General features: G+C 49.1%; 10 protein-coding genes across 10 annotated transcripts; 5 read left to right on the plus strand and 5 right to left on the minus strand.

Moving 5' to 3' along the window:
* Positions 1-45: 45 nt before the first annotated feature.
* On the minus strand, positions 46-1,400 carry K444DRAFT_642735 (uncharacterized protein; the record flags this gene model as incomplete). Its single annotated transcript, XM_024884774.1, has 2 exons — positions 46-1,249; positions 1,315-1,400. 2 exons carry the CDS (start codon positions 1,398-1,400, stop codon positions 46-48), a joined length of 1,290 nt encoding a protein of 429 aa, XP_024737713.1.
* Positions 1,401-1,623: 223 nt separating this feature from the next.
* On the plus strand, positions 1,624-2,346 carry K444DRAFT_612074 (DUF1687-domain-containing protein). The gene is made up of 3 exons (XM_024880064.1): positions 1,624-1,672; positions 1,756-2,082; positions 2,133-2,346. The coding sequence occupies exons 1-3, from the start codon at positions 1,661-1,663 to the stop codon at positions 2,217-2,219; spliced, it is 426 nt and encodes a 141-aa protein (XP_024737714.1). The 5' UTR covers positions 1,624-1,660; the 3' UTR covers positions 2,220-2,346.
* Positions 2,347-3,118: 772 nt separating this feature from the next.
* K444DRAFT_380692 (uncharacterized protein) lies at positions 3,119-4,718 on the plus strand. The gene is made up of 4 exons (XM_024872341.1): positions 3,119-3,644; positions 3,747-4,039; positions 4,098-4,366; positions 4,500-4,718. The coding sequence occupies exons 1-4, from the start codon at positions 3,238-3,240 to the stop codon at positions 4,605-4,607; spliced, it is 1,077 nt and encodes a 358-aa protein (XP_024737715.1). The 5' UTR covers positions 3,119-3,237; the 3' UTR covers positions 4,608-4,718.
* A 373-nt stretch (positions 4,719-5,091) lies between these two features.
* On the plus strand, positions 5,092-6,885 carry K444DRAFT_380699 (uncharacterized protein). The gene is made up of 3 exons (XM_024872342.1): positions 5,092-5,214; positions 5,276-5,838; positions 5,900-6,885. Exons 2-3 carry the CDS (start codon positions 5,579-5,581, stop codon positions 6,831-6,833), a joined length of 1,194 nt encoding a protein of 397 aa, XP_024737716.1. The 5' UTR covers positions 5,092-5,214; positions 5,276-5,578; the 3' UTR covers positions 6,834-6,885.
* A 2,911-nt stretch (positions 6,886-9,796) lies between these two features.
* K444DRAFT_484788 (uncharacterized protein) lies at positions 9,797-10,844 on the plus strand (the record flags this gene model as incomplete). The annotated part of the gene is made up of 3 exons (XM_024873084.1): positions 9,797-10,281; positions 10,344-10,672; positions 10,729-10,844. Coding segments are annotated over 3 exons (930 nt in total), but the record flags the coding sequence as incomplete, so codon positions are not given.
* Positions 10,845-11,384: 540 nt separating this feature from the next.
* Positions 11,385-12,615, minus strand: K444DRAFT_720406 (uncharacterized protein; the record flags this gene model as incomplete). The annotated part of the gene is made up of 4 exons (XM_024888481.1): positions 11,385-11,620; positions 11,672-11,997; positions 12,080-12,153; positions 12,442-12,615. The coding sequence occupies 4 exons, from the start codon at positions 12,613-12,615 to the stop codon at positions 11,559-11,561; spliced, it is 636 nt and encodes a 211-aa protein (XP_024737718.1). The 3' UTR covers positions 11,385-11,558.
* A 1,639-nt stretch (positions 12,616-14,254) lies between these two features.
* On the plus strand, positions 14,255-16,327 carry K444DRAFT_642737 (uncharacterized protein; the record flags this gene model as incomplete). The annotated part of the gene is made up of 7 exons (XM_024884775.1): positions 14,255-14,349; positions 14,397-14,580; positions 14,805-15,019; positions 15,134-15,171; positions 15,224-15,517; positions 15,607-15,868; positions 16,234-16,327. 7 exons carry the CDS (start codon positions 14,255-14,257, stop codon positions 16,325-16,327), a joined length of 1,182 nt encoding a protein of 393 aa, XP_024737719.1.
* A 140-nt stretch (positions 16,328-16,467) lies between these two features.
* K444DRAFT_652393 (3-dehydroshikimate dehydratase) lies at positions 16,468-22,956 on the minus strand. Its single transcript, XM_024885790.1, has 2 exons — positions 21,946-22,956; positions 16,468-17,455 (listed from the first exon to the last, which is right to left on the minus strand). The coding sequence occupies exons 1-2, from the start codon at positions 22,772-22,774 to the stop codon at positions 16,506-16,508; spliced, it is 1,779 nt and encodes a 592-aa protein (XP_024737720.1). The 5' UTR covers positions 22,775-22,956; the 3' UTR covers positions 16,468-16,505.
* A 382-nt stretch (positions 22,957-23,338) lies between these two features.
* Positions 23,339-24,162, minus strand: K444DRAFT_662823 (uncharacterized protein). The gene is made up of 2 exons (XM_024886749.1): positions 23,951-24,162; positions 23,339-23,874 (listed from the first exon to the last, which is right to left on the minus strand). The coding sequence occupies exons 1-2, from the start codon at positions 24,123-24,125 to the stop codon at positions 23,588-23,590; spliced, it is 462 nt and encodes a 153-aa protein (XP_024737721.1). The 5' UTR covers positions 24,126-24,162; the 3' UTR covers positions 23,339-23,587.
* An 816-nt stretch (positions 24,163-24,978) lies between these two features.
* On the minus strand, positions 24,979-25,919 carry K444DRAFT_662824 (uncharacterized protein). The gene is made up of 2 exons (XM_024886750.1): positions 25,673-25,919; positions 24,979-25,624 (listed from the first exon to the last, which is right to left on the minus strand). Exons 1-2 carry the CDS (start codon positions 25,798-25,800, stop codon positions 25,048-25,050), a joined length of 705 nt encoding a protein of 234 aa, XP_024737722.1. The 5' UTR covers positions 25,801-25,919; the 3' UTR covers positions 24,979-25,047.
* Between the last annotated feature and the right edge of the window lie 137 nt (positions 25,920-26,056).

Below are 26,056 nucleotides of genomic sequence, written 5' to 3' on the forward strand. Positions count from 1 at the left end.
CCACCATTTCTCTCCATCTTCCATTCTTCACAATTACACACTCCTCTAATCCTCCTTGTCATTGCTGCAAACATCAAACCACCCCGTCATGCTGTCAACCCACCACACCAACTTCCAATACAAGCTCGCCTTCACCCAGTCAAACTCCCCCTGTTCCGTCCGCGGCACCGCACTCCCAATAATGTCCGCGCTCAACCAACTAATAAGTGGGATCTTGCTCATCACTCGCTTTGAGAAGCTTTGCTGGGGAAGTAAAGCCTGTTCGGCTGGGAGAAGTTTCATCCGCTTGGCGGTTGGGATGTATTTGCTGCAAAAGGCTGGCGAGCCCTGGGCTGGGACAGTCGATTCAGAAGAGCGAAATCCGGTGACGGTTGCGGAAGAGGCGGTCCCAGAGGTGTAGGAGAGGGTTGCAGTGTCCAGGGTGTGGGAGGAGCTGTTTGTTGAGTCTGGTGGAGAGAGGGAGTTTGTGCCTCGTCCTATTTCGCGCATCGAGGGGGTGGTGGAGGATCGTGGAAGAGTGGAGGATGAGGGTCCTGGTCGTGCGCCGAGACTTTGTGTTTGTTTGCCATCTACGGGATTAGCTCTATCTGCTGTCGGCGGAACTCCTCGATAGAGCTCGGCGGAGACGATATGTCCTAGGATGGTTTGGGGTGATGCTTCGACTGCTACCTCTGCTGCTTCGGCGGACTCGAAGGTTACTTTGATCCAGTGCTCTTCTCCAGCGAACTTGTAGGCTTTTGCCTTCTCTTCGGCTGTGAGAGGCCTTCTTCGCATTGACGCTGGGTCTCGGAGGTCAGATTTGAAGCGGCGCTGCTCGATTGGGGCATCTCGTGGATAGTCTTCGCAGATTCGTCCACCAATTCTCTCATACTCTCTGATCGCAGCATATTGCTGTGTTGACTTGAACCCTCGTAGTATAACCTCGGTAGGCTCTTTTGGCGGTTCTTTCTTTGCATATCGCGATGAAGTCCCTACGTTCCCATCGATCTGCGCAAGTGGAGCGGCTGATAGATTTGGCTGTGAGATGGATGATATCGACTGCTTTCGTTGAGGCGATTCCGGCTTCTCAGCAGCTTTTTGCGCAAAGAACTGGGAGAAGATAGCATCGGCGGCTGCTAAGGTTGGGTCTTCGCGCTTTGCTGCTGGCGTGCCTGTTCTCGATCTCGAGCGCCTCGTTGATTTCCCGAACGAGCCTGTCTCTGCGACAGCTCTTCGAGGTCTAGCTGCTGCTACTGGGTTTCCATCATTGCTGTTTTCAGAGAAGTCAGGGAAGTCAGGGATGTTGGGCGCCATTGCGCTGGGCTCGAGGCGTACCTGTACAGTCCATAAGGTCTTTGGACCCCATCCTGGCCGATATAAAGCTCATCCTCGGTCACGTTATGAAGGACTAGTGGCGGCATGTCGGCGATCTGTAGTATTCGCGGATGGGCGTGATTGGGTTGCGAAGAGAGGGATGGAATGTTGTGTCTCGAATATTTTCCGTCACTTCGGCCCTTGACGTTCAACACGTCCACATTTACGCGGTTGACCTGAGCAACGGCCGCTTCTTGGCGCCAAGACCTACAGGGGTATCAGCCTCCGCCTAACGTCATAAGAGGTGCTCTATGTCAACGACAGCTGTTCAGCACAATTCCATCAGTCGAATAATAAAGCCACCACAATGTTCAGATTTGTGAGTATAAAGATAATTCACTACAGCCATAGTTGGTCCTATTGTTCAAGAACCATTTGCTAATATTCTGCCCATCAATTTAGCACAAAACAAAGGATGTCATTTCGCTTTTCCACAATGCCAAATCCCCAGCTTCTCTGAGGGTGCATACTCTCCTCAAGCAAATCTCTGCCAATGCCAGCGAGCCGGCAACCGAAGACCAAGCCAGTGACCACACTCCGCAAACCAACCCCAAAAGACAAGAATTCGATCTCGAAGTCACCGAAGCGCCTCCCACCCCAGATCAATTGAAGAGCATCCTCGAGTATGTGGGAGCTCAGAAGGCTAGCACAATCATCAAGGGTGCGAGGGACGAGGCAGATGCGATGAAGAAGCTGAAGGAGAATTCAGAGAACTTCCAGAGACCTATCGTATGCTCCACGGTTCCGGAAGATTCGGACGGGAGGCTAACATTGAATAGACTGTTGATTGGGCGAACGGACGAGTGGTTGCGGGTGCCAATGAGTCGGAGATCTTGAAGATGGTTCAAGATCTGCCGGAGAGTTAGAGAGGAGTTGTATATGATACCAGCATGAGGTCATGAAAAGCGTAAGGCGATGAGATGCTTCGGGTTTGGGATGCCCAAGACACCATCAGCTGCTCATTTGTACTTTTAAATCTTGAAATCACGTCTCAACCATTCAGTCTCATTGTCGTCTCCTTACCGCATTCTTTGGTCTCCCTGACCTGAGCAGCAAATCACAAGAAATTATCCTACTTACAAACTCCCTAGGTCAAGAGACGCAATATACAGAACTTCTACCATGAATTCCACAACCGCTACTTTCGCAATGTACTGGAGGCCTCGACTAAATCTCCTCAGGTGTCATCGACAGAGGGTTCGTCCAACTAGATGCATCTTTGATCCATCCCAAGGTAATTCGATGACCATACCTGCTGTACAGAGAATACGCCAATAATCTCCATTCTTGAACACTTCCAAACGAGGCCAGAATCTCCTATGGCCGCCTTGGAATCGCCCTTATTGTGCCATGCCCATTATACTCCCGAACCTACCAGGAGGGTTACGTACCTTTGTCTCCTTTAAGCCATTGTTTTACAATCGTCACTTCGTAAAGTTTGCAAGCGATTTCGGATGGGTCAGATCAAATTCACTCTGCGGGCTCGCTTTCGAATTACGTCGAGTTCCTCCCATGCCAAAATTTATCTTCCTTCCCTTCCCACCCAACTTCTTCCGCGAACTCGCGCGACTTCCTCTTCCACACAACAACATCCTTCTCCACTCCTTCCTTCGTTACTCGGTCGGGAGGCTTGCTTGCGCATATAGCAAGTGCCGCCACGATGTCCCGTCCGATGCCGTACAATCGCAACCCTGCGCTCCCTCTTACTCCTATCCCCGAATCGTCCCAGGTTCACTACACTCCTCCACCACCGCCTCCTCCTGCGCCAACCCTCCAATCCTCAGGTATGTTCCTTGCTCCATCGAGCAATGACGGAGTTTGTACGTCTCCGCGTCGGACAATCGAATTCTGACTTCTTCAGTGTCGTCTGCGTCCTCCGATGTCATGGCCTACCCAATGGGCTATGTCTGCGGCATGCCAGAGCAGTTCTGGTATACTCCTCCCAACGGAGTCTGTGCCTTCTCGACCCAAAATGGCCACTTTCCGAAGCGGCAACTCCCTCAAGGCGAACAATGGCCGTTGCAAATCATGAGGAGCGACCTTCAGCACGATATACAGAAAAAGGCAAAGACTATCGCAAAGCAGTTTCCCGCACTGGCCAGAGGAATCACACCTATCGATAATTGGTATCACCTTTACAAATATTGGGATGCGGTTGATATCTGGGTAGAGGGCCCGCATTTTTTGTTTTATGTCCTTCAGTGCCTTGGAATGGTGAATAAAGAGCTGGATGAGGAACAACCGCGTGTGATTAATGCGTTCGCCCAAGAATGGGTTGCTGGTAACGAAGAGTAAGTACATGTTCCAGTGCGCCTTGTGCTATGGAGTGAGTGCTCTATTTACACTGACCCTTCGCGCTCTCAATGTCAAGGATCTGTGCTGACACAGACTAGGTTGGTCGTTAACAATCCCCACGCCAAAGACCTCACTGATCTTTTTGATAACTTGGATCGCGGCAACTTGATCAGCATGAGACCAGATGAGGTCAAGTATCTCAACGGCAGACTCGACCATCATCGCCATGTCCTCCTTTGCAGGATTCAGGAGTTCCACCGTCAAGCTGCTATGGAACGTGGTCCAGCTGGAATGATGGGCCCATACCCAGGACCTATGTACCCACCTCCTCATCACAACTTCCCTCCTGGTCCTCCTATGATTGACCCACGCGCTCCTGTTCAATTACTTGGTAAGCTCGTTTAACCGACTACTTGTCTTGTTCCTTGCTGACATGAACATTCAAACAGTTGCGCCTTCAAAGGCAACCACCCAGAATTACCACCAATTTGTTGAGAGCCAGCGCAACCTAGCTTCGAGATTTGGTCCCAGAGTTCCGCCAAACAATATCCGAAATGAGAACATTCGTCCGATGGAAGGCAGACCTCGTGGATGGTCCAATGATACAGCTCGGAACGGGCGTGGTGGACGAGCCAGCGGGCACGGCTGGAACAATCGAAATGGCCGGGCCAACGTCCCTGCCACTCCTCAATCAAAACCCCCCAAGCCAATGAACCAGGTGGGCCCAGCAGAATCAATCTACCTCCTGACACAAAACCCTTCGCCACAGAACCAGCGGGTCTTCTCTGATCCAATCTCTCAGAACCCACGTCCTCAAGTCGGTCAGCGTGCATTCTCTGATTCTCCGGCAGGGTGTGGTACAGTCAATCAAGAGCCTCCCATTGTTGCTACTCCACTTGGTCGTAGAGCTTCAACCAATGATGTTGACTCTCGTCCCAATTATGTCCCGGAGAAGATAGCATCCCCACAAGAATCGCGAGCCGCAAGATCTGGCAATTCAACTCTACGTGTAACTGCACCTATAAGCAACGACGCACGAGTCTTGGAGGCCATGGAGAGGCAAGATGGTTGTGGTTTATTGTTCACTGTCCCCCCTGAACGCCCAGGTCCAATGGTCAATCCTTCTCCTGAACGTCTAGGTCCAATGGTTAGTCCTCCCCCTGAACAACGCCTAGGTCCAATGTTCAATCCTCCACCCGAACAGCGCCCGTACAGTGATATTGAGCTGCAGGAGTCATCAGGAGGTGCCGGGGTTGTCCATACGTATTTCTACACAGGCCCACCTCGAAAATTGGAGATTGCTCAGCAAAACAATCATTCAATCTTCATTGGTGCTTCACCTTACGAGCTCTTCAAGAACCACAAACTTAAGGAGTTCTGTTCTCAATGTGGTGAAGTCGACAATATAACCTTCTTGGTTGAGAAGGGTCATGCCTTTGTTGCGTAAGTCAATATTTCTGTCGCTTGGAGACAATCAGCTGACTTTAAAGATTTGTGGACGAGAACGTAGTGGGGCTCGCGATCCGGAGACTGAACGGAGTGTTCTTTGGCGGCTTTCATTTGACGGTATGCTTCCTTCTCAATCTTCCCACCCCACCTTGGTACAACACTGACCCAAGGTTTCCAGGTCAATCGCCCTAGATCAAGATCTCGTGGAGATAGTTATTCGAGCCAGCGAAGCTACACGTCTAATCGAACTGTCGTTGGTCCCAGAGAACCTGAGCAAGGTCCACCATTCTCTCGTCGGCCATCCTTCCGTGAACCGTACAGCCATATCCGCAACTTTAGCAGAAGTTCCGTCGATGGTCCTCATCATGTTCGCAACCTTAGCAGACAATCGACGGATACTTTCATCTCGCCACCTCAGATCGAAGGCAGATTGATATCCAGTGTATCTGAGGTCATTCAGCATAATGCTGCTCTCAATCGCATGGGACCGCCAATGCCGTTGGAAAGCATCGAGAACCACTACGGCCGCAACCCGCAAAACAAGCTAAACAATGAGTACCGCCACGGCGGCGAGTCCCCCACGCAGACGGTTCAGTACAAAGGAAAGGAGAACTCTCCCATGAAGAGTGAAAAGCCACCAATGACCCCCTCACGCAAGACTTCTTTCAGTTCTCAGGCAGGAGGTCAGGGATCGAAGCGAAAGAACAACAACAAGAGAACTCTTGTCTCTAGACAGAACTCGTAAGTTATACAGCTTTGCCTCATCTCGATATGCTTTTCAGATTACTGACACACTTTATAGGTCCACGTCGGCCCAACCACACCCGACTGGAATCCTTACTGATGCTGTCATTGATAGCACATCCGCTGCTGATATCAAGAAGAATTCCAACCCTACCTCAATGATCTCAACGGATTCCAATATTCAATCTGATGCCTGTGAAGATGTAGCCACCGAAAAGCCAAAGCAGAAGAGCAAGCAGGGGAACAAGAAGAAGAAGAATACCTCCAAGAGCAAGGATGATAATACAATGTCCGCCGGTCCCTCGAGCAACAGCAACCCCTCTTTTGCTATCGAGTCTTCATCAGATGCCTTCGAGGTCAATTCTCCGGTCGGAACTGAGAGCAGCATGACCTTCACATCCAAGAGCACGAATACCTCCTTCAGTGATCTCCCCAGCCGAAAGCCAAGTGCTGTTTCCAGTATTTCAACGCCACCATTGTCTGAAACTCTCGAAGAAGGTGACACCGCCTCTATGAAAGCCATGTCACCAAAGACATCTGATATTGATGAGAAGTCTATTACGCCTAAGCCATCTCAACCCAAATTGCCCTCCTCCAAGACTCCTGATACTGTGATCAAGCAACGGTTGGCATCTGACAAGGCCCACTCGAAGAAGGAGAGTACCGCCTCAACTGCTAATGACGCACCCTCTTCCATGAGAAAGACAGATGTCAAATTGGCCAAGTCAGATGGTGAAGTTGAGAGTCCAGAGGCCAAGATCAACCTTGACGACCAAAAGGAATTCCCTGCCCTCGGACCAGTCAAGTCGCCCGTCTTGTCAATTGCAGATGGAAAACGTCCTGCTGCCCATGCAGATACTCAGAGACCACCAGTAATTGGGTCGTTCAGCGAACGAGTTGTCTCTGGCTCTGGCATGAATCAGGCTAAGCCTGCTGTACCTGTCGTGGCTGTCCCGCGTTCTTACATGCAGCGTCAGGCCCCTCAGCCGTAAGTCGTAAGAAACCCTCAGCTTCCTGCTACTTTGAGTTCAAGGTAATGACAAAATACAGCGTTCTGAGGAGGTCCGAGAGGGAAATTGATTGGAGCGGGTTGACACAACATGGCTTGGGAAGCAGAACGTGGCCCTTTACAAAGAGGGTTAGGCGGTTATAGCGATATTTAAGCTGCATCTCTGAGCCATGGAGATGCGGAATTCGAAGAGATCGTGCAATTGGTTCCTTGAGACAGAGGATATTTTATGGTGGATAATGATACTGACCGAAGAAGCCGAGAGAGATCAAGGTCTTGTGGTGGAGGTCCATTCTTCCTTACGTGGTTGAGGGATGCTGAGACGAGCAATGATACCCATTAATTTTACCTCAGCTTGCTGTGATGGCCAATGCAGTGAGCTGAAGCTTTCATTCCCTTACTGCAAGGATAGCATAGATCAAACAGTTGCTCGTCTCTGGAGATTCCGAGGCCAGTGTCTGAGTCCAGCAAGTGCTTCTTGATTATTGACATCTTGTTAAAAGAGCGTAGACATTGGGCTTGGCTTCTTCGTCGTTTTGAGATGGAACAAGCCTTCTCTGGAAGTCTCCAAAATATGTAGGATGTCGTCGGGCAATCACTTGGTTGGTTGCGTAATTGCCAGCGAGGGTTACGACTATCATGCTCACCCCTTCTCCCTTGACTCTCAACCCACTCTTCAACACATCTCTACCAACCTTGAAACATAACTCTCTCCCATACTTAAACCGCAGTCCCCTTCACCTACCCGATCCCCCTCCCACAAGGGCCTGTCCCTCTAAATCGGGTCCCCCTCAAACTTGACTCGAGGACATCAACTCACAAGTGATCTTCCCGCACCAATCAACCCTGCTCGAAGCCGAAGGGTTTGCTCCATTTTGAGCTCGCCGTGGAATTCTGGTATCGAGCTGGTTGATAGAGGCGAAAGCGGTGAATCCCGACGGGATGCCCAAATCAAAACGATTAGACGTTTCTGAATATGCGAGGCAGATGGCGCCAATCGCGGTGGTCAACAGGAAGTGATGCAGCGGCCTTCTACCAAACGAACTGGAAGAGTGTTATTGGCCATGACTCTCAATCGTGGATGCAGAAACGGGTTGTTTTGGTGAAGCACTGAAGTGGAATAGTTGTTTCTTCCACAGAGAAGCAGAATTGCACGTCTGCAGGGGGGGGGATTAGAAAACGTACCAAGAACCTGATTTGATGGAGTGGGTGTGGTGCTTTCATGCAAGAAAGAGCTCGTGAAGTTAATTGCGATGTGTGGACGTCTTTGAGTGGAAATGGGCAGTCTTGCGCCTGCAACATTGTTTCTGGTGGCTTTGTTTTGATGGTTCCTGTTTAGGCGAGCTGAAAAGGGGTGGGCGTGTCACGTGATAAGTATACTCGAGGGCTCTTTGTTATCTCTGAAGGAGCTTGCGAGAATTTCTACGAGATTACAGGATGTATCCGACCCTTTCGAGGGTGTTCTAGAATTTTTTGTTGCAGCCAATTTCCATCCATGCCTCATTCTGACCAGCAACTGACTGGCCATCCCCTACTTGTGCACCAAGCCACTCACATTATCTCCTTGAGAAAATAATCATGACTAGAAGAACGGATATCCACTCTTTCTTACACGCGACCACGTTGTTGACAGAACTACTGTTCGTGGTGTGGATATGGAGATCGTTTTTAGCGGATGATAGGTTCTTCTTGCTTCTTCCAATTCTCGATCTTATTATGGATTTAATATCTCTGCCATTTCGATGCGCACTCGGCAAGTTGGATATGATCCGGATCTGCAAAGCTGAGTAGAGGAAAATTCGGGGCCGAGAAAAGGAGGCGAAGACGTGGATGTATTTGGTACGCTTTACGCAAGTTTGCCCAGGGTGTGAGGCGACGGTTTCAAAAGTTGATGGTTGTGATCAAATGACTTGTGAGTTTCCTCGAGCTTTTGTGTGGTGACTATTGACGGTGTTTGTACAGGTCATTATGGTCAGGAATTTACGTGGTCGAAGGGTCATGTTTATTGAAGAGATTTGGGGAGAAGGCGCCAGTCAGGGGCTGCTTCCTGCTGGCTGTTACGGGGTTGGAAAAGGTCGGGCCTTTGGTTCCCAATTTGAGCAGAATAGAAGGTAATTTGTTTTGTTAAGGAGAGGAGAAGGGGGACACTGCAAGGTATGATCTGGGATGGGGTTTGCTTCCAGCTCCTGGGCAGTTTCCGCAAAATTCTACTGAGAAAGCTGCGTGGACTTTGGGGCTTCCTTCCCCGTTTGGGAGAGTTGAAGAAGCACATCCTCACCTTAAAATTCGACGTTCAGAATTTCCAAGACGGTGGGATATTGGTCGTCTAAACTTCAAGATGGCGTCCAAAGACTTCAAGCTCCGAGACGAGAGGTCCCGTCTGAAGGCACAAGAGAACTCGACAAGATCTCGCAATCCTTCACCACAAATTCTCCTCGAATCACCAATAGTTCAACAACTCCGGTTAACTATTTCCTTCCTCACTAGAGAAATAGCACTCTCAATCTTCGAGAGACTTCATATCCGATCTCAACCAGGCTGTTCCAGACTCGTTCGACGACCTTCAGCTCCACCCCCTCTCAAAAGCTCCCAGAACCTCCAAACGCCGACATTACCCTCTTTTTCAACTTCACCTCCTGGATGTAACCAATCTTTTGGAACAACAGCATCACCTTCTTGGAAGGAGATTGTTGCAGCTCGTCTTCTGCCTGGATTCGGTTACCATTTCCTGACACTCATTTTATCACTCATCCTTGGAGAGGACACATTCACTCAATATTCTTCTTCCCAGCACATACCTTTGAGTGTTCGTCCATTGATACCTCTTCATCGTATAATTTCCAAGCCTAGGCTAGCTGACTTTTGCAATAGTTACGTCGGTGGAATGCTCCCTTTGTCTTCATTCGAACATTCGTCATGGCTCCCCAGGTAAAGCGTTTTCCAGGGCTTCCCAAACAAATATTTGGAATAAAATGCGTTCAACATCGAGTCTATAAAATGAGTACGGTTCTAAAATACTACAAAAAGCAATTCCACCCAAGAGCGACCAAATACCAACTTCTCAGACTCTTTGTCAAGCTTGAAGCTGAAATCACTGATGCAGAAGGTGCGGCTATTCGTCAATGGTTGCCCGAATACTCCACATACGACCGTGTCGAACACCTTATGAGCCAGCTCAACAACGTCAGAGGAATACTTCCCAAACTTGATTGCTGTGTTTGCATGGACTCCTTGGATGCCGAACTATTCCCACAACAGAAGATCACTCCACTTTGCAATCATGAACCGACAGTCTGCCGAAGCTGCCTTACGAAAACCATAGACACCCAGGTCCCAGAGGTCGCTTGGGACCAAGTCCAATGCCCCGAGTGTTCAGAGACACTGCCGTATGATGTGGTGAAGGAATGGGCTTCGCTAGAAGCTTTCGAGAGGTACAAGACGCCCCTGCTTCAGAATCAAAGTTGCAGGCATTGAGGTTAACTTCATTTGACAGATACGATCAGAAATCCCTCCTTGCTGCGTTCCGTGATATGCCAAACTTCGCCATGTGCCTTGGCCCCCGCTGCGACTCTGGACAGATTCATGAGACAGGTGATGCTCAACCCATCATGACCTGCACCACATGTCACTTCAAGACGTGCTTCACCCACAAGATGCCGTGGCACTCTGGCCAAACTTGTGCTGAATATGATGCTTATCGCCAGGAAAGAATGGACCAAGAAGCAGCGTCTGAAAAATTGATAGCAAGCACCACCAAGAAATGCCCCAACCCAAGATGTGGACATGGCATTGAGAAGAGCGGAGGTTGTGATCACATGACTTGTAAGTTGCTCATTGAACCTTCGAAATGTGATACAATGCTTATTCGGCTCAATCAGGTAAGCAATGCAGGTACCAATTTTGCTACGTCTGCTTGGCTGCCTGGAAGGTGATTATGCGGGAGGGCAATACCGCTCATGCACAAGAATGCAAATACCACAGCGATCGGCTCAATGCTGGTCCCCCACCCGTCATCGCCATACTTGACGAAGACGAAGAGGAAACCGAGGACGAGAATGGTGAGAGTGATGAAGAGGGTGGTGGTGACAGCGATGATGACAGTGATTCGAGCGAAGACGAGAGTAGGGAGGAAACTGTAGAACAACAATGGGAGAGGCGAGCATGGTCCTTGTGAATGTGAGCAGACACTGAGGTCCCGATTGATTACCACACACTTGGGTTTCAGACTTTGGCGATTTGATCTTGGGATATTCGATAGAGGTTGATGAAACACGAAAGATTGAGAGAGTTTGGGGAGGACCATATTGGGCTATTTATTCAAGGGCAATTGGTGATGATGATGGTGGTGATGATGCAGGATGGGTCATTCTTTATCTACATTACGGGGCTAGTTCAAGGCATGGAAAAGTTTCAGTTTCTGAATCGAAGGCAGGCACAGCAGAAAAAGCACACTTGTACAATATCGAGCAGTTTCAAAAAGAACATCAAAATTGATTTGATTATGGGCTTGGCAATGACATCAAAAAGCTTGCTGCTTAGGTGGTTTGGAAGTTGATTTGACGAGACACTCCATTGCTCGTCTGTCTATGCTTTTGACCTCGAAGATATGTCTGGACTCTCATGCCTCCAATTAAGGCCTTCCTCCGGCAGGAGCCTCTTCCCCGTCCGCGATGAAGATTTAATGGTAAATGATGTCCATTGCGGTATATTAAAGTTGAGTCGTGATTGAGGTCACAGCAGCGTTCCAGTCAAATGGGTGTCCACAAAAGCCTGCGAGAACACATTAGAATAAATTCGAAACACAATTTAGGAGTTACGCACAAGTGACAAAGCCGCAACCAGCGACTTTGGTGATCGGTCGAGAACACTTTAGGCACCGAGCTGATGTTTGCTTTATAGTTTTCTCCAAGGCTGCAAGCTGCTGTTTCTGTTCCGCGTCCGGTTGCTCGTTGAACTCTTTGCAAGTTTGTCCCTCGTGCCAAGGTCGCTGGTGCGTGAAACAGGCCAGGGACGAGCATTTCTCGAAAGTGATTTTGGGCTCAGCTTGTCCGCTGTCATGAATGTGTCCCCAGTCACATTTAGGGTTGGCGCACCAGCGGAAGTTGGGTTCATTGCGAATGGGTTGTAACTCCCAAAGGGTATCGAATCTATTGGGGAAATTAGCAAAAAGACATTTTCACTGTTTCAGGGGGTTGGTACTTTTCCGCGACCGCGGCGGGTTTGACATACGGCCTAACAACATCGGCAGAAAGTTGACGTCCATCCAGTGGGCAACTGAATTTGTCCCATTGGATAGTTGAAATCTGAGCAATAATTGATTTGTTGACACAGGTCATGCAAATAAGCTATTGCCTAGAGACACAGCTCGGGTGCAGATCTCCTTCTAGGAAGTCTTGGGTAGGCTTTTTGCTGTAGCAGATGTTGCAAAACTTGCCTTTGCTTTCATCGGACTCTCCTTGCCCTCCTAGTCGTCGTCATCAGCAACGTTTGCAGGCCCATCATATTCACGAACTGGATGTGATCGCGGCCCGTGTCGCCTCAACCTTATCCTTAAGAAGCTGCGAGATCGTTCTTCTGTCTTGCTTGCTGACTTTGTCCTCCATACAAATAACCTGTTCAAGAAGGCCTCTTCTCAGCTCCTGTGCTTTCAGCTTGTGTCCATAGCTGGTGAGGATGCTTTGAAGGATCTTGACAGCGAGCTTTGTTGGCTTTTGGCCGAATACTGTCGCGCTCGGTGGGGACTTCGTCTCTTTCGGCGTAGACATGCTGGGTGACAGGGCTTTGGATTCTCTTTTGTCGTTGTTCGTTGCCTTTGGGTTGCAGGTATCGAGTGACCGAAATGACTTGGAGGCTCTGGGTTGAGGAAGGTGCGCTGTGTTGATGGATACCTTCGGTTTGAGGTTGTTAGGTAAGGAAGAGAAAGACTCGACAGAACTAAAATCAAGTGTATATAGGCATAGGTGGGATCTGTGCGACACGAGAGAAATTTCTGGAGGAGCTCAGTCTCACCTCGTCTTGCCCCTGAGTCACGGGATTTAAGCGATTCGCTAAAATGTCACGCCTCTTTGACCCCTATCCTCCTCCAGCTTCCACATGAAATTGTTTAACATGATTATTGGATCAAATGCGATACAATTTTCCCTAACTTCAAGGATCAGCCGTGTCTTCGTGGTAATTCTAAGTGCCTTTCTTTGTCTGTTTCGCTTTCACAGCACCGATTCTGCATGGACGCATTTACATGTAGCAAAGAGCATTCCTGTTCGAGATCAGCTAAGCTGCTCGACTCTTTCTTTTTGTGTCTCATTAGAGAGTTCATATTTTGGGAACGAAGACCTATAGCCTGATAAATTGGTAGGCAAGGAAAATTTCTGCGCCGCCGGAAATCATGGTACTTCCATGTCAGGACAATTTTCTGCCCCCGGAAGTAGACATGCATCCAATAGGGTCGTTAAGCGCGACCTCTGACTACGCCGCAGAAGTTACTTTATGCAACGTTTCAAAAATGGCGTGCGGCGTGACGGGTATTCGGGTCCACGCCAAGCCAACGGCCACGGCGCCACTTCCGCTGTTGCAAGCTTTATTCCATCCTCAACACTTCCACGTTTCTTCTCTTACAAAGCCGAAAAGATCTGTATTCTTTAAGTTATTGCACTTCTATATAGTCAGCTACACAATGCTCTATTCTTTCCTCGGTCATTTTAACAAATTCATTTCCGATGTCAGATGATAGGGAGCGAGACCGGGTCAAGAGGCTCCACCATACTGTATCACGATGCAGTGAGAGACCCCACAAATTCACAACTCTACGACAGGCTTCGAATCCTTTGCCAGGCTTGAAGGGTTGCCAAACGGTTGGAGTTCCCAATTACTTCTCCACATCGGCCTCATGTTTTGACTCTTGGGTAGGAGCTGGCATTTATGCTGTCCCGCCGAGCTACTCCTCTCGCACCAGCTTTCAACGGCACAGTCTACCCCTTATTTTCACTAGCGATGTACTTTCGCGCGGTCAAACCTGTCAGTCATATCGATCAAATAGGCTACCACTTCATTGGTGTCAGATCACTCGGGGTATCTCAGTACGAAGTTGCATAAGAGCCTTCTCCCCTTCTCTGCCCAGCGCCCTTGTGCGAACCTTCCAACACTTCATGTTGGCCTCAAACACCTCTATTATTCTATCATTGACCCACTCTTCCTAGCCGCCAAAATGGTCGTTGGACACATCTACATAATCGTGGCTGTAGATGTCGTCGGTGGTGGCCTCCCCGGCTTCGACACCTCCTCGATGTCCACCTAATTTGGAGAGAACGCCTATAAATGCTATTTCAACCAAGGACCCGAAGGCCCCCTCTTCAACAGCAATCTCAATTGTAGCGGACCCAGATCGCTCGTTGTATCACGGCATCCATGGCTGGAGGATCCTGGCTTGGCGCTTTGATTTCCGGGATCTTGTCTGATCGTCTTGGAAGGAGGACGTCTATCATGGTGGGATGTCTTATTTGGTGAGTGGAAGGGATAACTTCGCTGGGAGGGTGAGAGGTTAATGCAGGAAAGGGCCATCGGACCTATCCTCGTCTGCGCCTCGCAGAATATCGGTCGGCATGCTCATCGAGGGACGTATCGTCAACGGTCTCGTTGGTATCGAGTCAGCTCAGGTCTCAGTCTACGTCCCCGAGCTGGCACCACCATCGAAACGAAGTCGCTTTGTAGGAGCTCAGCAATGGCCTATTTACGTGGGAATTCATGATTATGTCTAGTGAGTCCTCCCCGTCTTTCAGCACCGCGAAAGTGGCGTTGTAATTCCGATATAGGCCCAAATTCCCAGCCTCTAATACTGCTGCTCCTTCATCGGCGGCCAATACTCCAACTACTACAACACAGCCGACTTTCGCGTCCCATGGGGCAACCAGATAATCCCCACTATCGAGCTCTTCTTCACCATGACCTTCCTTCCGAGTCACCTCGCTGGCTCGCCCGCAAGGACCGCTGGGAAGAATGCCACTCCATGCTCAGTCTCGTCCACGGAAAATGGAATCCGCGCAGTCCATTTGTAACGCTTGAGCTCGAAGACATCGGGAACATGTGCGAGTTCGATCGGGCCAATAAAGACGTCACATATTTAGGTCCGTTCAAACCTGCCATGCCGAACCGAACTACCATTGCTGTCTTCACGTAGGTGTTGGGCAAGAAACATTTCCTATTTCGAACTGTTTCATGATTTCCTCCTGACACAATGCCCTCTTCCGAAACATTCTAGATCGAGCCATTACTAAATCCCCCTTTAAGGCAAATCCGGAGTCAACTCACGGGAATGAATGTGATGAGTATGTTCTACCCCTGCCCTCTTTGTTTGATGGGAAGCTGATAATGGTGAAGTGTATTATATCTGTGTTTGGAATGGCTGGCTACTCAGGCAACGCCAACCTCTTCGCCTCCTCCATACGTTACGTAATAAACGTCGTGATCATCCCAGCACTAATCTACGTGACCGACGGGGACGACGACGCACCCTGCTTATCGGCGCTGCACTCATGGGTACCTGGATGTTCGCCAACGCAGGTATTCTTGGAGGCCAAGGCGTCGTTGTCCCCGGCGGCGTTGACGCCATCGCTCAGGAATCGATGAGGCTCACTGGCGCTGCGGCAAAGGACTCATTGCTTGCATATACCTGTTCGTTGCATCGTATGCCCCCACGCGGAGACCGGTGTCTTGAATCTACCCGCCTTAGCTCTTCCCACTTCGTCTGAGAGGAAAAGGAGTTGCTCTCGCGACTTCGAGTAACTGGGCGTTCAACCTCGCTCTCGGACTCTTCACCTCTCCCACCGTCGTAAACATAAAGTGGAACGTGTATCTCATATTCGGTATCTTCAATGTAGCAATGTTCATCCATGTTTTCTTTCTGTTCCCTGAGACCTCTGGCAAGACGCCGGAGGAGACGGAGAATATGTTTGAGGATCCGAATGGGCCGAGGCATACTGGGACGTTGGCATGGAAGACGAGGCTTGATCGCCATGCGTCGATGTTGGGGCATGGGCAGGTGGCTATGGAGGGGAAGGCGGGCGTGAGACATGTGGAGGGTGCTGAGAAGACTTCTAGCGGGGATGCGCAGATGGCGTCGGAGAGTGATGCTGCTACTCCTACTTAGGAGTGAGGTGGTAGTGGATGGGGTTTCCCATGTCTAGGCGTGAAGAGGAATGAGAAATGAGGGGTTGGAATCGTCAGAAGTCGAGCTTTGCTGGCATCTGTCGGGCAGGCCATTGGGTCTTCCCCTGTCTCAGTCAATAGAGATCTGTATCAAGGAATATCGATAGAATAATTCCAAAACGAAGCTCGAAAGTAAGACCGTAGCAATGGCCGCTCAGACCTATTCAACTGCTGAGTGCCAGACTCAAGATGGCACTTGCCACCAAACAAAACTTCTTCGACGGTCGACTTGGATGGCATTCAAGAGAAGACAAAGCAGAAGTGGCAGAAATATAAAGGCAACGCACGCCATAGATGACAGCAATGCGACACTAGAGACGGGGTGGAGAGATGAAGTGTAACACCTGGACTGAATTGTGATTCAGCCCTTGCCGTGCGGCGTAAGTACGAATCAGAGCTATTGCAGGTAGGAGGGTCGAAGTAGTTGATGGTTCATGCTTTGATTCAGTTGTGATTACTTACTCTGCCATCCTGTGATTTCTTTCTCCAGCTTCTCCCATGCCTCCCTCGCTCTTCGAGCATGTTCCTTTGGGACTTCACCCCCAGGTTCGTTCATCGTTCTCGAGAACAGCTCCATACTCACCCACCCCTTATACCCAAGCCCCTGAATAATGGCCTTCGTCACATCCAGCACAGGCAAATACCCACCCTCCTCAAAAGCAAATAACCTCGCATTCCTTGACCAACTCATTCTCGCCGGTTGGTCCTTAGCATAAAACGCATGCCCTTCAACCAACGGACTCCGCATCTTTTCCGCATCGACAACTTGAATATAAAAGACCTTCTTAATATCTACCCTCTTAACCATCTCCTCCAGACTCCTCTTCATATCTTCCTCCGCGTTCGGTGTTTTCCCATCGGCAGCAGCAGGATCAGCATAAACTCGCCCAGCAATATTAAACGTATCTAGACACATGCCGAAATTCGGACGGTCAACCCGTTCAACGAGATCCCAAGCCTTCTCCCAAGTATCGAAAAATGTACTCCAGCAAAGATTCTCGTAGGCAAACTTGATAATCGGCCTTTCTTCAAGTCCCATGTCCGCCACTTCCTTCAGATCTTGGATGACGACGTCCAAGTCTCCGGTGATTTGGTCCGTCCCTAAGAAATTCCCAGGGATTTGTATAACATCCGTCCCCAACACCTTCGCAATCTTAAACCAGAGCTCCAACTTCTTAATCCTAGCCGTGTGTTCCTCTCTATCCAGAAGGCCCTCGTAATGCATGAATGGCTGGAGGCCGATAATCGAGAGACTCCGTTCGTCGCAGAGAGTGCGGATAGTTTGTGCGGCGCGGAGTTGTGCTTCGGGGGAAGGGGTGGCAGAAGTAGCCAGGTTGGATTCGGCGCGTGCGAGGTATTCGAGGTCTTCGAAGAAGATTTCGATGCCGGTGAAGTTGTTAGCGACTGCCTGGTCGAGCTTGTAGGGCAGCTGGTGCACCCAGGCACGCCCGAGGGACATGGAGGCTATTGCTGGTTTGTAGGACATTGTTGTGGTGTTTCTCTGGGATCAATTTGACTTTTGAAGATCTGCGGAAAGGAAATCGAGATGGATGAAGTGTGTGAAGAGAAGAAGCTCCACGGAAGAGGGAGAGTGCGTACCGCGGCCGTCCCCGCACTCGCGGATCCCTATACCCACCAATGACGCATCTCGGTCCATCTCTACCTATACTGGGCGAGGAGAGCGCCAATTGTGGCATATCTTGACGCCGTTGAAAAATGATGTTGCAGTTGGATAAGGATTCAAGAGGTGGCGGCAAAACTTTTTGGCTGTCTCGGCAAATAAATTCAAGCGACGCCACCCCCTTTCTTTCGACCCCACGTTTAACAGAGGGGCAAAATTTATAATCAACGTTTGCGCATCAATTTGAAATCTTCATCGTCTGATGTTGGTCTGTTTTGATTTCCACTAGTGTAGATTTTGCTTCTTGATCGTTTAGACTTGATGCATTACCGTGCCTGCAAGTAATGAAGTTGAAAACAAGCGCATACTTTCTCCATTTCGGTACTCACATGCGCCACTCAGACGAGTCTGTGCAATAGTTGTTTAATGATTTGAATTGATTTCAGCTGAGCCATGTTATGCCAGTGTTAAGTCTATCTCACGTATTTGTTTTACTCTCTTTGACTATCACCTGGGCCAAACAAATGGGCGCGCCCCACCCCCCAAAGGTGTTGTCCTAGACCCATATTTGGAACCCATCTTCTACATTGAACTGCATATATTGTGTTCCGAGCACCATACTAATGTCCTTTAACGTTCGATACGGCTCCCCAACTCAAATTGCTAAGGATTCTTTAGTCCCCTTCAAAACAAGTCTCTTAACCTCTCCCGTGCCCCCGATCAGGAGTTGGGCGAGAGACGTAGGATCTTTGGTCATTCCATTGTCCCTGTGTGCCTGACCCCAGACCTTCCGTTGCTTTCCTTAGTCATCAGTAATATGCGAGAAGTCAAGCATAACATGCACAAGATTTGACTTGCAGGTAATCTTCTGAGCCCGAAAGCGAAGCGGCGCAACAAGTCGTATGTTTTCTGTCTTAACAGCTCGCGCATCGGCCGCTTGTTAAATTCTTGTTCGTTATCGTAGAAGATCCCAGGGGAGAGGCGTTCATAGATCTTCAATGCTTTGTTGTGAAGCTCACGCTCTATGTTTGTGGTGGAGTTCGTTACGAGAAGGGGTGTGCCGGGGTAATCATTCTCGATGTCAGAATTCTCGAATGCAGTCTTTGATCTCAGGTTCGAAGATAGTAAGGCGTACTTCGGGAGGGAGATCTTCGATGGATGTGCTCGAGCTGCCTCCATTGTTGGGTCCATTGCGGGTAGCGAGGTTGAGTCGACATTGAAGATTGGAGAAGGTAATGAAAAGGTTGTGTAAGCGCGGATTTTTGGTCATGGTGAGTTTTGAATATGTTTCGAACATGTTCTTTTGAACGAAAATGAAGATTGCATCCCTCTGTTCATCTATTTAAAATACTAACAAAGAAGAATTGCTGATCCCTTTCTAAATGTTCTATTGCCGTTCCTGTGCCACGCGGCATATTCCTCGTTCCAATCAATCAGGACTAGAAAAGCAGATTTGCTGCTGTATTCATCGTCATCTGTATGGTATTGTGCTATGTTATTGTTCTGTTCCACGTTGTTCAGCGTCACGCAATCTTCCCCAGAAGTTATTGAAGGAGTCCTCAAATTTCTTTTCAACCTCTTCGACATCTGTTCGAATCACCAATGTCAGAGACGGGACAATCATCTTTCGCCTGTCTACGAATACTAACTTTGTATTCATTCACCAAAAAGAGAAAACCCTACCTATCCCCCGTTTTTAATATTCAACAACAAGAGAGTATGATTCAAGACCAATTCACTTGGAAGGTTCTCGTGCTCATCGGTCGACTATTTAAAGCCCCTTTCTCCCACTGATCCTCCCATCTTTTCCTTCCAACCACCCTTCAACAACGAACTTCACAAAATGCCCTAAAATACATACCCCAGTCACTAGGAGCTGCAAGCGACCAGCAATATAAATCCATCCATCTAAGCCAGACGACTAAGACGGAAGTTACGATGTACCAGATTCCCAACTCCTCATCAAATTCACCCGTCGACTCAGACAGCTCTCCTTCCTTCTCTCACACCGCAACACCCTCTCCCGATCTCTCCAAGGAACAACAACAGATCATGCCTCCAGACAACTCACCCTCGAACCCCAAGCTCTCAGACACCTCCCACCTGAGCGGCATTGCCTACCTCTTCGGTCACCCAATCACACACTCGCTCTCCCCTCTCCTCCACCAAACAGTATACCACCAGCTCGATCTGAAGTACTCCCAAATCCCGCTCGATTCCGTCTCCATACCCACCTTCCTCTCCTTAACCAAGGACCCGAAATTCTACGGCGCGAGTGTGACGATGCCGCATAAAATCGCAATAATACCTTACCTGTCCTCCCTCACACTAGAATGCGAAGCCATCGGGGCATGCAACACCGCCTTTCTCTCCGCCCCCCAGAAAGATGGAAAGCGTATGCTGTGTGGTGCGAATACAGACTGTTACGGTGTGCGTGATGCCTTTCTACACAACGTGGAAGGTGGGAACATATTTAAGGGAAAGCCAGGAATGGTGATTGGTGCGGGTGGAAGTTGCAGGGCTGCTGTTTACGCTTTGGTTGAATGGCTGGGCTGCTCCCCTATTTACATCGTCAACCGCAGTGCTACGAATGCAGAGGCTGTGCTCGCAGACTGCAGGAGAGGCGGGTTCGGAGAGGATCTGGTGCATGTCAAGACTGCAGAGCAAGCCAAGGAATTAACTTCTCCAGGAGCAATTGTATCTTGTGTTCCTAATAAAAGTCCAGGGACGGAGGAAGAAAGGGAGGTTAGGGGCGTGATTGACACATTTCTGAGGAAAGAGGACAAAGGCGTGCTGCTGGAAATGTGCTACCATCCTAGCCCGTACACTGAGATTGGGGAGTTGGCGGAAACAGAGGGTTGGCAGGTTATATTGGGGACTGAGGCGATGATATATCAGGGGCTAGAGCAGGATTGTATTTGGACTGGGCGTAAGATGGAGGAGTTACCTTTGGAAGAGGTTAAGGGTGCTATTGCTGCTGCTCTGTCGGAGAGGCAAAGACAAGATAAGCAGCAATAGAAAGGGCGGGAATCAATTACAGAGAACCTGCGTGGCATACATATGCAAAAAAAATACTTTTTCTCTCCTCTCCAAAGCTGAGTGTCCCAGGTATATCAGAGCTTCGCCTTATCCTTCAAATGCTCTAAACAATACTCAATAGCAGTCTTATATCCAAACGTGCCCAACCCACAAATAACAGCAACAGCCTTGTCACTCAACCAGCTCTTATTCCTCCACTCCTCCCGGGCATGGATATTGCTAACATGCACCTCCACAAACGGAATTGATACCGCAAGCAAAGCGTCCCGCAACGCAATGCTATAATGCGTGAAAGCCGCAGGGTTTATAACGATGGCATCGATTCCTTCCGTTCGTGCTGCTTGGATCCGATCCACGAGCGCTCCTTCGTGGTTCGTTTGGAAGAAGGAGAGCGTGGCTCCCGAGGATTCTGCTTGCGCGACGGCGCGAGACTCAATGTCGGAAAGAGTTTCGCTGCCGTAGATCTGTGGCTCGCGGGTGCCGAGGAGGTTGAGGTTGGGGCCGTTGAGGAGGAGGATTTTCTTTGCTGGCATGGCTGCTGGTTTGGGAGTTGAAGAGATCGAGATGCGGGGTACTCCTGCAGTAGGTATATGTGGCTCAATCGAATCGTTCTGCCGTCTTTGAGATGGATAGATATACGTTGAATGTTTGTTAAATCTGTCAGAGATTCAAACCTCCCACTTCTGCAGCGGAGTTACATCGTCGTTTGCTGCCAATGCTGGTGTTCTCCGGATCGTCGTGGCGGGGTTGACGTTGGAGGGGAAACTTTTGTGGGTCCGGGTGAAGTCTTTCGCGATGGTGGCATTGCTTGTCAATCTTCTCTCGCGTCAGCTCCCAAATCAGAGAGTCATGCTTGTATTGGACAAGGTCCATCAATCTCCATTGTTTGTCAGATGGAGCTGTGTTTAAGATCAGTCACCGAAAATGCTTCGATTGAGTCAGTTGACTGTCGTGGCGAACGTGAGCAAAGTTAGCAGCTTTGCTCACGCATTCTTGACGCGCCGACTTCAGGAATCCTTCTAGATTGGTTACAAACGTGTTATTATAATCTTCTTTAACGCGCCATTAAAAAAATCTTTCCTTATGCCTTCAATCTAGAAGTTAATCGCCGTGCTCTCCTCTGCCCCCTTCCTCAAAATCTCCCACGCCTTCTGCTTCGGCACCTCTTTCCTCTCCTCTTCCCCAGCACCAGCCCACAACTTCCACTGCTCCTCAATCTGATGGGCAATCACACCCGTCCCATCAACCGTCTTCCACCCCTTCTCCCTCCCCATCCTCAGAATCCGCGTATTCCGCGGTTTATAACACATATCCAGCAGCACGCCCTTTTCCTCCTTCCCCAAAAGGCCCTCAATTATCCTTCTCGCCGTGATCTCCTCTTCCGTCTTCGCTTCAAAGTCCGGCACCGTCCCAACGATATAATACGGCGCCTGCAATCCCTCTACCTCCTCCACAGCCGTAACATGACGGACTTTTGGCTGCCTCGCCTCACTCAAAGCATAGGCCTTCGAATCCTCCAGCAAATCCTCCACTTCCCCAGCATCCCTATTAACCACATAAATCTCCCCGCATTCCAGATCCGCAAACAGTGCATACAACGCTGCTCTGCTCGCTCCGCCGGCACCAATAATCAACGCCGGCTTCCCTCTCCCTTCGTTCTCGCCGCCCGGTGTTCCCGAGAGTAAACACCCCTTAATCCCCCTCCAATCCGTGTTCGTTCCCCTTAACTTCCCTTCTTTCGTCAAATAAACGTTATTACACGCCCCCAGCATCTTCACAAGATCATCGACTTCGTCTAGGAAGGGAATTATTGTTTTCTTGTAAGGCATTGTAACGACGCCTCCTGCGAATGTGGGGGCGCGGAAGAGCTCCATGACGGAGTCAACCGTGGGACATTCTTGGTTGATGAACTGCCATGGCAAGCCTAACGTTTGGGCAATGTAGTTGTGCATAGGAGGGGCGATGGAGTGCATCACGTTAACTCCAGCCAAGTAAAGATATTTCCGTTGATCAGGAACATGCTTGGTGCCATCGAGGGTGAGAGTCTCGGTTTCGGTCGCCATGGTGTCCAAGAGGGAAATTCAAGAAAAAGCAGTTCTTTGGTTGAGATATACTGATGTGGTATTAAAGATTGTATATGAAAATCATTCGAGTCATAGAGAATGCCCATTTCTCCACGATTTGGCAGACGTTACCTAGTGTCTCTGCCTCCGCCCACTTCACCCCGCCGGCAAAACGCTCTTCCACGGTTCTGAAATCCTGGTTCATCACGTCCAGAAGTGGATATCTGGCTCCTTCTCGAAATGTAAACTGCTTCTCATCCGTATCTAGCCGCTTGTAGCCTTACATGCTCTAGAAATCTGGCAATTTTTAAATCGCCGAGTCGAGTATGGATCACGAGCCAGACACGTGATCTTTAACAATGGAGGAACTTCGTCCTAAGATGTTCACAGAAGTTTGCCCAAGACTGCTGAGTATTCGCCAGTCATTTATACGTGCCTCCTACCGCATTGACACCGAAAATTGCTTCTAGAGATATCTCTTTAGCCTTTTCCTATTTCGCCCCCACCGTCCGCCAGACTCATCCCAGCTTTCGAAACAGTCCCATGTCTCCCAAACTATGGAATCAACTTCTCGCCCACGTAACATACTCCGAATAGAATAAAAGGAGCTTTCAGGCATGAGGTTTCGTTGAGCCAAAGCTGGGCTCAATGGGAAGAACGCACGTGATATTCAATCAATGACCTTCCATGAACAATATTCGGTCACCAATAGAGCAATACAGATAGGTTCGGCAATCCAGAACCAAGTCTCTTCCCCAGCCGAGAATAATACTTCCAGGATGACATAATATCAACAACAATCGCTATGTTTATTCATTGCAAGAGCCCCAACCGATATGCCTCCGCAATGCCATGTGATGCAACGACGTCCTCAACCTTTGGTTTCATGCCTCTTTTCTTCACCTGCCACCGGCCTCCACCAGGCGTGTAATCCTTCACGTATTCCGTCCCCTCGTAATCCACAATCTTGACATAGACCGTCTCACCGCCATCGAAGACGTTAAAGGCTCGCTCGTAAGACCGCTCAAGCGGATGTTTCCTCAGGAAGAACGCAAACTCTAAGCCCTCATATAATTCAGGATAGTCGCTTTGTACATCGCCTAGATGCCAGTCAGAAGTGGACCTGAGAATGGGGAACGCGAATCGTTAAGGGCAAATTGAAAATGTCAGACTTACGGATAAGATCATCAATGAGACCGTCCATGGTTTGCCGCGGCGATACTTCGTGACACCGTGAGAAGCTGTCCCGCTTGAGTTGGAAATAGAGGCTTCCACCGTAAGGGTCCCGCCATCCCTTTCCTTGGAAGCGCTTCCCCTTGTTCGGTCCTTGCTTGTTGCGATAAGCAGGCATCTTGAATTATTCGTCTTCAGGGGAATTTGGATTTTGAAGTGGAAGAATATCAAAGGAAGATGGTAAGTACTAAGAAGCCCGACGACGTTGGATTTGAGTCATCCAGGTCTAAAGCGGGTACCCGAAATTGCTGCTAATCCCCCTGCGGTACAGGGTTGGCAGCCACATAGTTGTCCCTGCAAGGGGTCTTTTCATAAAGGAGGAAATGTGTAAGTGATGCCAAATTCTGTACATGCAAAGGGAGGATCTGGGATGCTATCACTACGAAATTCATCTTTACATTTAATACCACCGAGAATCTTCTCAGGTTCAAATAAGCAAATTCAAGTAATGTACTTGCCCCAAATTGTACTCCGTACGTAAATAGTGGCATAAAGTATCGGGAATGCAGTGTGTTTTTCATAAAATGTTTTATGTAGGCCACTGAAGGGCCTGTAAGGTCTTACTTTAATCTCGCTGTAGCTATTCTTGTCCCCCTAGAAGATCTATGCGTACATATCCATTGCGAATGTCTTACAGCGCCTCTTTGCTTCGATTTAGGGAGCACCGCCTGGAGATAGCGAACTCTTGCCCTAAATTCATTCCCTGTAGAATACCAAGGGTCAAAATGCCCTGTACTCCCGATACTTTATGCCGCGATTTCTGTATATGCCACCATTTCAATCAAACTCTCAATCACCTCTCTCCCAAGTTGACGCCATCTTTAATGCAACAGGCACACCATCTGCCTGAGCTGTCCCATCCACATTCCAATATATCACTCAAACAAAATATTCATCTCAGAGAACATCCTCAAAAGGCTCTCGGGCGTGGGAGTAATACCAGACAGAAAGACAGACACCAGATATATCAGGACGGATACAGATATCTTTTCATTCCTTCAAAAGGGCAGTTTTTCAAGTCTGTTCTCTCTCACTCACTCTCAAATCTCCACCTCTTCCCCCTCGACCCACTTCTTACAAAGCCAATAAAGCTCATCATGTTTTTTCCCATTCATATTTCTGGCCTCCCTCCTATGTCCTGGCATATCCCTCATAACCACCACACCCATCGTCTCCTCTTGGCAATACGCCAAATAGCGATACCCCGTCGGATACCCCTTTAATCTCTCCTCATCCAAAACCGGCACCTTCGCCGGATTAACAGCAATAAGTTTATCCTTCTCATACCAATGCCTCACAAACCTTGCTTTCCAATCCCCGTTCTCTTCTTTCTGCCAGAAGAAGCAAAATCTACAATCGCTCTCGGCATCCACTTCGCACCCCTGGATCTCAAATCGCTGCGTAATGGTAGCTTTCATTTTCGTCACTGCTCTCTTCCCGTCGGGGGAGATGTCGGTTGTGGTCCCGTGACACCGATGCATGATGAAGGCTCCCTTATCCATGCCTGCTTGAGAAGCGGAAATGAAGTCCTGGTAGTGTGTTCGCCCGGTCCAGGTTGTGTAGATGTAGGCGCTTGGGTGGAAGATGGATTTCAGGTTCTCCCATTCGCATGCGTCGCTTTTTGGTATTAGCAGAGAGGTAATGGGAAAGGGGGAAGGGACATACCGGTAGCAAGGCCATCCTTCTGCTAGCTCACGGAGTTTGTATCGCTCGAGAACTAAGTTATCAGGTCCGTTGTTGCGGATTGCTTTCTCTGGTCTTGAGCCTGAGGGGAGGGAGTGTAGGTCTGACATTTTGAGAAGTTAGATGGAAACTAAAATCAGAAAAACAGGAGTTTCAGCTTTGATGTTTTTAGAGAAAGTATAACAACTGATTATAGAGAGAGAAATGGGAAGCTTAAGTAAGATCTCGTCCTCCGATGAGTATTTTGAAGATGGTATTGTAGTAAGTCGGGGATGTTTCAGGGGCTCGCTACCCCGCTATGGCATATCCGCAATATCCGCAATACCCCGCCCTAAAAGGGGTTGCTGGAGTATTCTTTACCCGCTT

Source organism: Hyaloscypha bicolor (assembly GCF_002865645.1).
Source record: "Hyaloscypha bicolor E unplaced genomic scaffold K444scaffold_57, whole genome shotgun sequence".
Lineage (NCBI taxonomy): Eukaryota > Fungi > Ascomycota > Leotiomycetes > Helotiales > Hyaloscyphaceae > Hyaloscypha > Hyaloscypha bicolor.

Coding starts and splice junctions, on each gene's coding strand:
- K444DRAFT_612074 (XM_024880064.1), top strand. Junction 2,083..2,132: donor AGAACTTCCAGAGACCTATC/GTATGCTCCACG, acceptor AACATTGAATAG/ACTGTTGATTGGGCGAACGG.
- K444DRAFT_380699 (XM_024872342.1), top strand. CDS start 5,579: ATGGGACCGCCAATGCCGTTGGAAAGCATCGAGAACCACTACGGCCGC. Junction 5,839..5,899: donor CTTGTCTCTAGACAGAACTC/GTAAGTTATACA, acceptor CACACTTTATAG/GTCCACGTCGGCCCAACCAC.
- K444DRAFT_652393 (XM_024885790.1), bottom strand. CDS start 22,774: ATGGCGACCGAAACCGAGACTCTCACCCTCGATGGCACCAAGCATGTT. Junction 17,456..21,945: donor GAAGACGGTTGATGGGACGG/GTGTGATTGCCC, acceptor TCGACCAGGCAG/TCGCTAACAACTTCACCGGC.
- K444DRAFT_380692 (XM_024872341.1), top strand. CDS start 3,238: ATGGCCTACCCAATGGGCTATGTCTGCGGCATGCCAGAGCAGTTCTGG. Junction 4,040..4,097: donor CGCTCCTGTTCAATTACTTG/GTAAGCTCGTTT, acceptor ACATTCAAACAG/TTGCGCCTTCAAAGGCAACC. Junction 4,367..4,499: donor CCCCCAAGCCAATGAACCAG/GTGGGCCCAGCA, acceptor ATTCTCCGGCAG/GGTGTGGTACAGTCAATCAA.
- K444DRAFT_662824 (XM_024886750.1), bottom strand. CDS start 25,800: ATGTCAGACCTACACTCCCTCCCCTCAGGCTCAAGACCAGAGAAAGCA. Junction 25,625..25,672: donor GAAGGATGGCCTTGCTACCG/GTATGTCCCTTC, acceptor AATACCAAAAAG/CGACGCATGCGAATGGGAGA.
- K444DRAFT_662823 (XM_024886749.1), bottom strand. CDS start 24,125: ATGCCTGCTTATCGCAACAAGCAAGGACCGAACAAGGGGAAGCGCTTC. Junction 23,875..23,950: donor TCTCATTGATGATCTTATCC/GTAAGTCTGACA, acceptor ACTGGCATCTAG/GCGATGTACAAAGCGACTAT.